This window comes from Arachis hypogaea, chromosome 14 (assembly GCF_003086295.3).
Source record: "Arachis hypogaea cultivar Tifrunner chromosome 14, arahy.Tifrunner.gnm2.J5K5, whole genome shotgun sequence".
NCBI classification, from domain to species: domain Eukaryota; kingdom Viridiplantae; phylum Streptophyta; class Magnoliopsida; order Fabales; family Fabaceae; genus Arachis; species Arachis hypogaea.
In genome coordinates, this window is record NC_092049.1 from 116,001,680 (window position 1) to 116,015,078 (window position 13,399).

Genomic DNA, 13,399 nt, shown 5'->3' on the forward strand with positions numbered 1-13,399 from the left:
TTTAGACAATATTAAAGAAAAGAAATTTAATTTTCTTATTAATTTTCTTTTTATTATACTTTAATTTGTGTTTATTATGAATTTATCTTCAATATTTTGTGCATTTAAAGTAGTGGCAATACCCTTCTACTGTATATAAAAATAAATAAATAAATGGTTACATATTAAAATATGAATAGTAAATAGATATTATAGCTATAAATGTTACCAAAAATTTATGGTAATATGTTTTTATTGTTAAAGAAGATTTTTTGTAACATTTTTTCAATGTTAGCAAAAAAGATAGATCGTAACATTTCTTAGAGTGTTGTTATAGAAGATTTATTGTAATATTTTTTAAGTATTACAAAAAATATATATGGTAACATTTTCTTAACTGTTATTATGAATGGTCTATTGTAACATTTCTTCTATTATAGAATATCTTTTGTAACATTTTTACTAAATGTGATTAAATTTTTAGAAAAATATTAGTAAAATTATTTAGTAATATAGAGTATATTTAACATTTGTAAAAATATTACTAATATACATAGGTAACATTTTAATATGATGTAATAACATTTTTTAAATGTTAGTAAAAGTCAACTATGTAGTAGTGATTGATGAATTTCCATTTAGCATTGTTTTGGTTAACATATTTATGTTTTAGATAGTTGTGCACAAATATGTGATAACATATTTAGGGTGAATCTTTCTTTAGACTCCATTTAATTTATATCCTTGATGAACTAATCTAATTACCATGGATATTATCCAAAAATTTAAAACGAGCTTGTCAGTATCAATGTCTTTATTTTGACAATCTTATATGATAAGAAATTCCTATATATGTTGTTATATCTATAAGGGATTCATATACATATTTATTTTATACCTATATTGTAACAAGTCTATTGGATAAAGCGATATAAAATTAAGATTTTATGAGAAATAGATGGATACTATCCAAATAATGATAAAGAGTTTGCCAGTATCTAAGTCTGCATATTTTGACAATTCTATATGAAGTCTACACAACTAGAAATTTTCTACTCTTTCAATTGTTATTGTTATTAATTATTATATATATGTCGTTGCATTGAAGCAGCTCGTATATATGGAGTTCAAACTTCAAATAAACTCGATTTTACCCAATTCTAGATTACTTTTCATATATATATATATATATATATATATATAAACTAATAACAACATTCTATATATATTTCAAATGTTCAATGAAAGATCGGATATATAGGAATATGTAAAGATTAGTAATTATCACAATTCACAAGTATTTCTCAAATATTCTCGAGCCCATTGACTGTAATGGGCCAAAACCTCCTTTATAATTATCACCTCTGTTCTTTATAATCTGTATATTACATGAATTGCCTTTTGATTAAATGATGCACACTATTAGAATTTAAAATAAACAAAAATTAAAAAGAAAATCACATCCAGTCATACCTTGTTTTTATCAATCTCATTAGCTTTCCTTTTCATTTCATCATTTGCTTCTCTAATCTTGTCCTCCCTCATCTGTCTGTGCAGCTTCTCTTCATGACTCTCCATTTCACAGTATTGCTTAACTTGTGCAACAGTCACATTTTCCTTGTGCCCAAGAGAGATTACTTCGTTAAATGCAAAAATCAAGTCAAATGCACATTTGCAAATACTTTCTTCAAAGTAGTCAGAATATTCAGGTACCTAAAATGTTAAGGATTAAGGAATAAACTAATTGTAAGCTAAATTTTGACAGAAATTTCATCAATGGTTCCAAATCAGAGATCAAAGCTAAAATATCCTCCCATCCCAAAAACCATTTGGTCAAATGTTAACCATTCTGAACCTTACTATAAAGATTAATGTTACTAAATACAACCTCCGAAGTAAGAATGCAAAGTCATGTACCAAAATATTTTACCATTAAAAGTTAGAACTAAAAGGGAAAACAACAGAAAGAGAGGAAACTTAGAATACAAGGCATAGAAAAAGTCAATGAAATAACTGATTTAGGTGAACAAGCTGTATAAGTTCAAGGACAAAACTGACATTGCACATATCCAGAAGACTAACCAATTGAAATTTAAGAACATACTTAATATCTACCAAACATATAGGTTCAGAAGAAGGATACAAGTTTCGACAAAATTTTGGAAGGAGATGCTCTCCGACTTCCCAACGGATTTCTCTTCTATTGAATTTAAGGATTCTGCTTGATTTGCTATTGTTTACCTGCATATTCAAGTTACAACAAGGATGCAAACATTGTTCATTATTCATCACAAGAGCGCATTTGCTAATAAGTACAACTAAATAAACAAACAAAAATTTGGTATTAGTTTATAGCTAATGCTGAAGCACATTCCTGATTAGGACCATAATCGAAAACTTGATAAACGGCTATGACAAGAACTCACAACACCGTGCATTAAGCGGCAGTAGAACTCATCAGAATTGCCAATAACTCTGTCAACAACCAAGCCTGCATTCTTAAGCTCCCTGGAAAAGACATTGCTGCAATCAAAGTCTTCATCTCCTTTAAGAATCGCCTCTCTCTTAGGAATCACCACACAAATCTCAAATACCAGTTCCACATTCTCTTTCATTTTCCAAATCCCAGTGAAACAAAACAAAAATTCCCCTCCTTCAACAAGTATTTCCAAGAAGGGATTTAAAAAATAAAGAATGAACCTTTAAATGAATGTGAAACTCAAATGGCGAGGCATTCTAAGAAAGTCATAGAATAAAATAATAATAAAATGGAAAGGGGCATATGAAAGATAATAGTTTATTCTAAGAAAGTCATAGAATAAATTTTACAAGTCTCGTTTCATTTCCTTAATTACCAATAATAAGAAGGATCGTAGTTAATTCAAAGCCATATGAATTCATGTAGCAAAGGGGCATGCAAAACGTCCCTTTCAAAAGTGCAAAAGGAAAACATTAGAATGAGTAGAAAAAATTAATATGATGATGAAGATGAAAAGTTTAACTGAATGTCACTCACAGAAGCAAATTCATGGCCAGGAAGAATAGCAACAATGTCCTCCAACATGGAACCCAGTGTCAGTGAAGGACATCTCCTGAGAAAGGCACACGCCTCAGAAGCCTTGGCCATGGCAATTTTCTGGTCCTCAGCAGTAACAAAAGGCAGAATTGGTGCCTCACCCCAACCCACAGAGCCATTGCTGAGCTCAATTCTAACGGCCACGTTCTCTACCATCTCCAACCTTGATGATGCAATGGTAAAAGGTGCAATCAAGGGCACGTTCAGTGGCCTGTTCTCTGCTCTGTGCACATCAACAGTGAAAGTTTCCATCAAATTCTTAAAGCCAAAGGTGATGGCTGCTGCTGCTGTTGCAGGTGCAGAAGAAGAAACCATGATTTTAGAGAATAAAGCAGCAAAGGAGCAATAAAAAGACAAGGAGGTTTCAATTGTTATCAACAATTTCTTTTGTGAATGAAACATATCATGCTCCAAGCTATAGCTTTAACTGTTACACAATGATGCATCATAACAGAGAATTGTTTCATAGAAGCTGCAATTCTTCCTCTTTAACTAAAGTAACAAAAGATATGTGATTGATTTGTATCTAAACCCTAAACCTATTGCAAGAGCTAACTTGATTTTGACCTAAACATCAAGACTGAAATCACGACCAATAGATAACAAGAAATTACAAGTTGATATCAATTCTGAATGAAGAAAATGGAATCGAGAAAAAGAAAAGGCTTACAGCGACGATGTCAGGGTCACACTAGGGAAGCTGGTCTTTGCCGGAGAAGAAGTTACCAACGGAGTCAACTATCATTCCAAGCTTTGCCATTCAACAACAACCACCGAGTTTCCACCGAGTTTCACGAATCGCTGCAGAAATGACCGACCAAAAATCTCTTTCTTCGCTGATAATAAAATAATTGATAAACCTACAACAAGCTCAATCAGCATCAACAGCAACAAGAAGATAGAAACTGCTAAGGAAAATTGATAAACCTAAAATTGCCACAGAAAAATTGAACCCTAAGGACCAGAATCACAAAATCAGAGTATACCTGAAATTCACTAAGGGAGTAAATGCGACAAGAGCGGAGGCGTAGAGAGTTCTGTGACGACGGCAATGAAGGGAGCAGATGCGACGATAGCGGCGGCGGAGAAGCTCGTGCGACGCGAATGGCGGAAAAAGCTCATGCGACGGAGAGAAGAAGCTGTTAGTGCGACAGAGAGAGGAAGAAGCTTGTGTGGAGTGTGAATGAAGGTGGAGACACTCGGGTTAAATTAGGTTTAAATCAAAATTTTCGACGGAAAGTTTTAAATTACAGACGAAAAATTCGTCTGTAATAATTTAATAAAATGCAACATTTTGTTCATTTAATTACAGACAGATTTTCTGTCTGTAACTATTTCTCACAAAAAAAAAATTAAATTTTCCGACAAAATTATCGATGGATTCTCTTTTCCGTCTGTAATTTATGCTAATTCATTTTTTTATTTTCCGACAAAAAATCCCTCTGAAATTCCGTCTGTATTTCCGTGGGATAAAATTCATCGGAAATATCCGTCTGTAATAACTAATTTTCTAGTAGTGCTATTGGATAAAATGATATAAAATTAAAAATGTATGTGAAATGGATAGGAGAAGTTGTATAATAAATACTCTCATAGATATTATCCAAACAATTTATGTATCTAAGCCTTTTTATTGACAATTCCATACGAAGTCTATTGTATAAAGATATGTATAATTAATTAACAAAATACCAAAACTATATGGGACCGTTTGTATACTAAATGTTCTCAAAATTATATCAAAATGAGAATAGATAAGTTAACACTTTCGGATAGCACCACCAAATAAAACTTACAGTAATTATGAAAGTGCATAGCATAGATCCATGATTTCAGCATACATGGCACAATATATACAAAAATTCTAATATTGACGGTTGTGTTGTTAACTCTGTGTATATAAGAAAAACAAAATAGTCAAAAATTGTTAACATACACGAACACCATATATGTTTTTAAAGGATAATAGATAAAGGTATGCAAAACAATTAAGCCAAATGTCATGATAACAAGCATGTATAATACATAAAAGGCACACCAATAAACATATAATAATACAATTGTAATAAAAACCATCAGCTATACTCATAATGAAACATAGTGTTTTTATATTGTTTACCTTTTACCTCATAGTATCAAGGTACTGTCATGAGTGGTTAGCACTTTGTTAACAAAATCTTATCTACAATCTTGCTAATTTTCATCTAAATATCATTCTATCCACAATTTTCAGGAGCAGTACTCTCCACATAAATAAAAAGGAGAACACATAATAAAAATCAAAAAATTATTCTATATAGAATTTACAGAAACAATAACAATAGATTTAATTTAATTTGTTAAATTTAAAGATAGAGGCATAATCTATTAATTTACAGAAATGATAATAATATATCAAGTTATGCAGGCACATTTCGAGAGTATCACTAACTTACTTATAATCATCTGGTGAAGAAGTAGATCGACAAAAATCCTATAATCAACCTTGTCAAACTTATTAGTGTCATATGTAAATCTACAATATCTTCGCATTAGATAAACTATGTTAGAGGAAACCAACATGTATAAAACTAAACTTATTCAACAGAAACCTTACTTGAGAAATCAAAAACAAAAATAATATAATTAGGTAATCCCCAAAAAAAAAAATACACGTATGATTATTAGAAATAAAGCGTACCTATAATCGGAGACTCTCAAAACAAATCTTATAAGTACTTACTCAAACAACAAAGTGATCTATTTCTTTTGATTTTCCTTAATGTGTGCAATTAGCGACTGAGAACTTCGGCAATGATCAAAATCTACTCAAACTCAAGAACCATATGTTCCTTATTTGATGCACCTTTTCAACTCTTGAGCATCCCAATTCTCCTGACTGTTTATTACTCTAAACTATTAAAAATTGTATCTTTTTGTTGATTGGTGGAAAGATAGGTGCGAATTTAATATTGAATAGTGGTAATGGTAAATGTATGTATAACCATATATACAAATGGAAATGGGAGAGAGAAAGATATGTATTTTTTATTATTTTTAAAGTGTCTTATTCATAGCAACAAGTTTGTAGGTGAATTTTTAGCGAAAATTATGATCTGGTGTAATAAATACAATTCAATTTATGCATGTAATATTATAAATAAATTTAAATATTTAGTTCACCAACTATTAGAAGGGTATAGTATAGTCATCCAAAAAAAAGAATAAAATATAATTTTTGTCTTTAAAAATTGTAAAATATTTTAAAAAAATTTTTAAATTTTATTTTGTTTCAATTTTATACTAAAAAATTTTTATTTGCATTAAATATACCATTGACGATTGATTTTTTATAAAATTTAGAACTAATTCAGCAACAATTTCACAAGAATAATTTTCAACACAAGTAAATCAAATATAGTTATCATACATTATTGTTGGATAGGTCATAAATTTTTTAAAAATTTAACTGTCAAGAATATATTTAATGCAGATTGAAAACTTCAAGAACAAAATTAAAACAAAATAAAATTTTAAAATATTTTTAAAAATTTTAACAAATTTTAGAATAAAAAAATATCTTTACTCTTATTAAAATATATCAACTTAAAAGTTATTTTTTTTAATTGACGTAACAACAAACTTATAATTCTTTTGAATAATTATTTCTTATTAAATATTAAATTTCTTTCGACTACAAAAATCCACTGTCCTTCAATTTTATTTCAAATGATACGTGAATGAATTTTTTTATGAAAAGAAATAATGGACTTAACGAATATTTTGATGTATAAAATAGCCAAATTATTAACTTCAACGAAATAATATATTTAGGTAGGAGTCAATTTTGGGTTATTATTTTCGAAATCTATTATTGTTAAGTCATATCACTACAGTTCACAATTTATATATTTATATTATGTATATAATAATTCAATCATACAATATGATAAATACATAATCTGCGTACAGAGCGCGGGAAATAAACTAGTTGGCCATATTTAGATAGTCTAAGAAGATTCAAGTCTAAAGGTATGGTTGGTCCAGCTTATTTTTGTCATTAATATACGGTGCAACAAAATTAGGCAATTTTTGTCTTTTTCTAAAATAAAAACCTAAATGATGATAACCCAAAAAATAATAAATAAATACTAAAATTAAATCAATTTGGATTGGGCGTCCTGTAGTTAACATTAAAATTCTATAGTCACGATTATTTAAGATTAGAATTTTTAGTCATAGTTATCATTTTTTTTTATCAAACACTACTTTAGATCACTGTTTGAATTAGTGATTATAAGTTACTCTAAAGTCAAGTTCAAATTTTGTCAAAACTTAAAGGTTAAATATTGATTAAAAATACATCAAACTTAAAACGTCCTATCTGTCTATCTATCTATAACAACAAGGTTAACAAACATTTTCAATTTATTACATCTAACGTAAAACCAGAGTAGTATATATACAACTAAAATCATATATAATAACAGGTATATGATCCTAATGTTCCACGCATAAAGCTTAACTAATTTTTTTCCGTTGTGAAGTTCCTCCTACGTTCTTCTCTTCCTCCTCCTACTGATGTAGTCATCAAGTGTCACGGTTAGAGCCACTACGAACGCGTAATCAATGTTTGGAGATATTGTGACCATGAACTTTTCTCTTCTAAAAAATCTACCCAACTTGTGCTTTATCTACAATAATAGCAATTATATCATCATAACTTTGCGTTTATTATAATAAGTACATCTAACACGACCTTTAATTTTGACAAACAATAATGCTACACTTTCGGTTTAGTTCATGGGATTGGAATGTGAAATTTTAACTATTTTAGATTAGAATAGGTTTTGATATACTCTTTAATTTCCTTCTCTCTCCCACCAGGGTCAATTTCTTCTTTAAATATAAAAGAAAATAACATATGAATAAAAAAAAGGTTGTTTAGATAAATTTATATTTGTATTATATTCTAGCTATATATTTCCTGTAGAAAAATACGCAATTTTTCATATAGTTGCTTGTATGTTACTGGTTATTTGAATTGTTAACATAGTGTTTTCATTAGAAAAAAAATAACACCTACTGTACAATATAAAAATCTTTCAACTATATAGTTTAAATTACCATTATTAATGAAATTTCTATTATTTTTTATGGCAAAAATACTAGAAAATTAAGCTGATTTCTTTTAACCAATTTCAACCAAATTGAATTTATATAGTACGTTTTTTATTATTTTATTCTCTTTTTTTTTTTTCTTTCTACTTCTCTTCCTCCATCTTTATTATTATCATTTCTCCATCATCTCCTGTTTTTCTTCTTCCTCTTATTTGATTTTTTTTTCTCTTTTTTTTCCTCCTCTTTTATTATCATTATCATCACTATTATTATTGTCATCTTTTTCTTCTTCTTCTTTTAGTTCAATATCAAATAATTAATTTAACGATAACAAAATATATAGAAATTTAGTTAATGACACAAAAAACTATTGAAAATGATATAAAATTTTTTTTATAAAAGACACAAAAAATCTTTAAAAAATCACAAATTCAAAATTTTAACTCGTTCAACCAACAAAATACATTCAAATATATTTTGAAATAAAAAAATACATCAATTTATTATAAATAACACAGAAATGACTAGACCTCTTATATATAAATTCAATACTACTTAATTTGTTCAATAATAAAAAAAATTGGTTAAAAATTTTTCTATGTCACAGTTAGGAAATTCAATGTCAAAATTAAGAAACTTCCTCCGTGTCACAGTTAAAAAATTTCGATTCTATTTTTCTAATAAATTTTACATAATTTAAAACTTTCCTCTTTCTTCTTCTTCTTTAGTGTTATTCCTAATAAATTCTGTATAATTCAAAATTTTTTCTCATCTTCTTTCACATTCTCATAATTCTTTTTGTTTTATTCTGTTGACAAAAATCTTTGTCACGGTTAAAAAAATTTAGTATCAAAATTAAGAAACTTCCTATGTCGCGTCACAGTTAAAAAGTTTTAGTGTTATTTTTTTATAAAAATTATGTACAAGTCAAAATTTTTCTTCCTTCTACTTCTTTTTCATTATCATCTATCATCATCTTCTTCTTTTTCTTTTTTATTTTCTCCTTCTTGTTTTATCTTCTCATAATTCTACTCATTTCTCTTTCTTAATAAAAATAAAATAAAAAAAATAAACAAAAAAATATAATAAAAAATACTGCAATAACTAACAGGAGAAAAAGGATGTAAAGAAATAAAAAAATTAGTAACAGTAGCAGCAATAAAAGAATGACAATGAAGAGGTAAAAAAAAAAAAAACTCAAAAAAGAAAGTGAGTAATTTTTGTTGAGTTTAGGCTGATTTAATTAGATTTAGGTGACAAAAATATTTCAATATGTAACGGGACACTGTTTTTACTGTGACTGATCGGACTAATTATGAAAAGTAATAGTTTTGTTATTCTTTTATTAGAGGCAATTAATAATAAAGCTACAAGTTATTTTTAGAGTGTTGTGATGATAAATTAAATCAAATACACAGTTTGTACTGAGATTTTACTCTCTTTAAAAAAAAAAAAAAAAAAACTATAAGTTCTAACGTTATGTATATAACCATCAGATCTCTCATATATATTACTCTTAAATAAAAAGACATAAATAATTATTTATATCTAGCTAGCCGTTAATTTTTTAAAGAGTAAAGTATCGTTTTTGTCCTTAACGTTTGAGGTAAGTCTTATTTGTGTCACTAACGTTTAAATCGTCTTATTTGTATCCTTAACGTTTATAAAAGTGATTTAATGTTATCCTACTATCAATTATACTAACAAATCAGATTATATTTTTCAATTATTCTCACTTTGATGCATTCATTTTCAATTAGGTCTCACTTGAATGTGGTCGATTTTAATATTATATCCACTATTTGTGTTTAGATTCAATTATGTCCCTAGAAAAGTGAATTATGTAAATTTTATAGGAATTAGTTTCAATATTTGATGAGCTAGTTTTCGAAGTAGATCATTCATTCTATCTCAGACATTTGTATTCTAATTTCAAGAAGAAATTTTTAAAACTCAAACTAAAGCGCTCATGATGTGTAATTGACGACAGGATAACATTGAATCACTTTTACAAACGTTAGGGATACAAATAGGACGATTTAAACGTTAGGGACACAAATAGGATTTACCCCAAACGTTGGCGACAAAAACGATACTTTACTCATTTTTAAACAATGAGAATTGGACATAAATTCAGAAATTCAAGTGAGAAATACAGGATTCTAACCACCAAATCAAAGCAAAAACTGGAAAAACGAGAAGAAAATAAACCTGGGCAACAACAATGTCAGATTCAGCGATGTTAACAACCCAAGTTCGTGCAAAGAAACCTGCTTCAACGAGCTTGAAGTCACAAACTCCAGTGATGTTATTTGCCAAGAACACATCCAATGTGGTCCTTAGCTGCAACAATGAGGATTGCTTCCGAGTAAAGATCTCCAATTGTTCCATATTTTGGCCTCTAAACGCTTTCCATCGATCTCTAAATAGCTGCAAATAACAACAAATTAAATATAGCGCCACTTTCATGTTAAATTTCAGTCTTGGATGTAAAATCTTATAAGACTGATTAATTAGGATTCGGATTTCCATGATTAACTAAAATTATGAACTTGAGAACAAATATTATCCATTGATTAAATCAAAAGTATCGATAGATACTCTTTTCATTTGAATTCGACTTCAAATTGTAGTACAGTTTGTTAAAAAAATAATAATTATAAAAATAATTTTTCTTTTTATTGTATAATTGAAATTTAATTTATAATACTACTCTTGCAGTTGGAAAATACTAGAAAACAAATAAATATATGTATAAAATTATTTTTGCACGCAACAAAATTAAATTCATAAGATAATGAAAAAATTATAAGGACCAGAAATTTTATTTTATATTAGCTCATAATTTTAGTCATTAGTTTAATACTCCAATACTTTAGTTTATCAATTCAATAATATATTTTTAGCGAATAATTTTAAACATTATTGACTAACTGTGGCCAAAACTCAATAATTTTTGTTAGTCCTCTTATATTACCTAAGATAAATATTATAAAATAATTAATATCTAATATTTTTCATAATTAATTACCTCTCTGCGAAGATGGAGGATGGTGTTTCCAAGAGCGTCACGTACATAACGATGCTGGTGCATAGTGAGGAAAGGGCTAGTAACCGTAAAAATAACGTTGTCGTTGATGTCTGTTACCGTATACTTATGAAGAATAGTCTTCTCTTTCTTGAGTACAAGGCCAACTGGATATGGAGCACAGTACTGAGGGTGGATTATGGCGGTCGGAAATGGTGATGGTGGTGTTGTTGGGGTTGTGAATGGCATCATGTGAGGGTGGATTATGGCACTCTCAAATGGTAACGGTGGTGCTGTTGGTGTTATGTATGCCATAATGTTCATTTTAGGACGTGATTAATTTTACTTTGCTTTTTATAATTATATTAGAATAGCCATGTCTACCATGAAAAGTATAAGAATTAACTTTTATCCAGTCAATATTAGCTAAAGTTTTTATTTTAAAAACTTTTATTTTTTAATTTAAAATTTATATTTATAATTAAAATTTATGATCTAAAACTTAAAATAAATAAAATAATTTTAAAAAAATTAGTTAATATTAATTAAAAAAAATTAACTTTCTAACATTACTCTTATTGTATATATAATATAAAAGTATAAAAATATTTGACATAAAAATTATTTTTTCTAAAATGTCCTTATTATATATATAAATTTTAAATTTTAAATTTAAAATTTTTTAGTTAATGGGTACGAAATGTTTATAATTTTAATTAGTTTTATCTATATTCATTAATTTTGGTACATATTTAATAAATAAAAAATTAAATTAATGGGCTAACGTGCGTTGGGTACTCAAAAAATTTTGTGTTTTCGTAATTAATTTTAAGGTGTTAATTTAATATTGTATTACGTCATAAGTAGAGGCGAATTTATTAGAGGAGACCTGCATGGACTATGGCTTCTCTAAATTTTTAAAACTTAAAATATATTAATATAATGTGTAAAATTTTTAATATTATATTTTTTAGTTCAATGATTAAAGAAAGACATTTTATACTCAACCACATGGATTTAAATTCTATTTCATGTATTTTAAATTTATTTTTTTTATTCTTTTAATTTTTTTATTTTTTTTGTAATTTTTTTATTTATTATTATATAAAAATATTTTAATTTTTATAATAATTTTTAATTAAATGTAATAAAAAAATATATATATAAAATTAAATTAGATTAAATTTTATTTTTTATGATATTAAAATAAAACATATTAAGTAAATTATTTATTAATACGAATAGATCTCATATATTATATTTATTAATTTATTTTAAATATATATATATTAAAAATATTAAAAAAATAAATTTATATTATTTATGTTATATTTTTTATAATATAGATAAAAATTAGAATTTTATAAAAAAATTTAATATAAATAATTTTTTTAAAATTAATGTTAATTTAAAATAATATTAATATGATACTTTTAATTTTTTTTCTATTTTTAACTTCTTTTTATAAGATTTCTAGATTCGACACTGGACTATATATATATATATATACAGTTTGATATGAATTTACTAATGAAACTACAAGCATATATACTGATGTATGTATAGTTTATGGAGTCTGAACAAATTGGTCAACTTTGATGCAGTTTCTTGGCGCGTAAGAAGCTAAGGATAATAATATTGAAGGGTTATTATATTATATTAAAGATGATCAGTAATGTAATACTATACATCTTCTGACTTCTATATTACTGGCGGCAGATACATTGGTCCGTACAATGTTTTAAACCGATCCACCATCCACCTTTACTTTCTCCTAAACAACTTTTTAATATAATAATGAGTTTAATTTTAATGTCCATAAAATATTTTATACAATTATATAATTATATTTATTTTTTAAATAATTATTTATATAATTAATAAAAAAATAATTATTTTTATTAATAATACATTACGTAATTAATTATATATATATAATTATTTTACATTAATAATATATTAAAATTAAATTTATAATAATAATAATTAAAAACTAAAAAATAAAATAAACATTAAAAATTAATAATTATATATATATATTTTATATATTTTAATATATATTTTAGATGCCGAATCATTAATTTTTTATATATATATCGTATGAATTTTTATTTACAAAATACATTTTAATTATATATTAAGAGGTAATTAGATGACACTATATATTATAAGATGCTACAATGTTATTTTAGAACGAAGGCTAGCACACATGTAAA

At 26.6% G+C, this 13,399-nt stretch overlaps 2 protein-coding genes across 14 annotated transcripts; both read right to left on the reverse strand.

Annotated features, from left to right (window-relative positions):
* Positions 1 to 1,279: 1,279 nt before the first annotated feature.
* On the reverse strand, positions 1,280 to 4,304 carry LOC112743770 (L-Ala-D/L-amino acid epimerase). Of its 13 annotated transcripts, XR_011871113.1 has the most exons (7): positions 4,042 to 4,246; positions 3,726 to 3,915; positions 2,996 to 3,342; positions 2,406 to 2,906; positions 2,123 to 2,220; positions 1,453 to 1,692; positions 1,280 to 1,357 (listed from the first exon to the last, which is right to left on the reverse strand). XR_011871113.1 is itself a non-coding variant. In XM_072214666.1 (6 exons), exons 3-6 carry the CDS (start codon positions 3,007 to 3,009, stop codon positions 1,635 to 1,637), a joined length of 252 nt encoding a protein of 83 aa, XP_072070767.1. In that variant the 5' UTR covers positions 3,010 to 3,278; positions 3,726 to 3,915; positions 4,042 to 4,246; the 3' UTR covers positions 1,280 to 1,634. The 13 variants fall into 13 exon arrangements, 9 of the variants coding, with proteins under 9 accessions (XP_072070767.1, XP_072070764.1, XP_072070768.1 ...); XR_011871112.1 differs by lacking the exon at positions 2,406 to 2,906 and having other exon boundaries at positions 2,996 to 3,278; XR_011871111.1 differs by lacking the exon at positions 2,406 to 2,906 and having other exon boundaries at positions 2,996 to 3,339.
* Positions 4,305 to 7,423: 3,119 nt separating this feature from the next.
* LOC112740540 (protein LURP-one-related 15-like) lies at positions 7,424 to 11,528 on the reverse strand. Its single transcript, XM_025789205.2, has 3 exons — positions 11,187 to 11,528; positions 10,367 to 10,585; positions 7,424 to 7,728 (listed from the first exon to the last, which is right to left on the reverse strand). Exons 1-3 carry the CDS (start codon positions 11,505 to 11,507, stop codon positions 7,588 to 7,590), a joined length of 681 nt encoding a protein of 226 aa, XP_025644990.2. The 5' UTR covers positions 11,508 to 11,528; the 3' UTR covers positions 7,424 to 7,587.
* Positions 11,529 to 13,399: the final 1,871 nt, after the last annotated feature.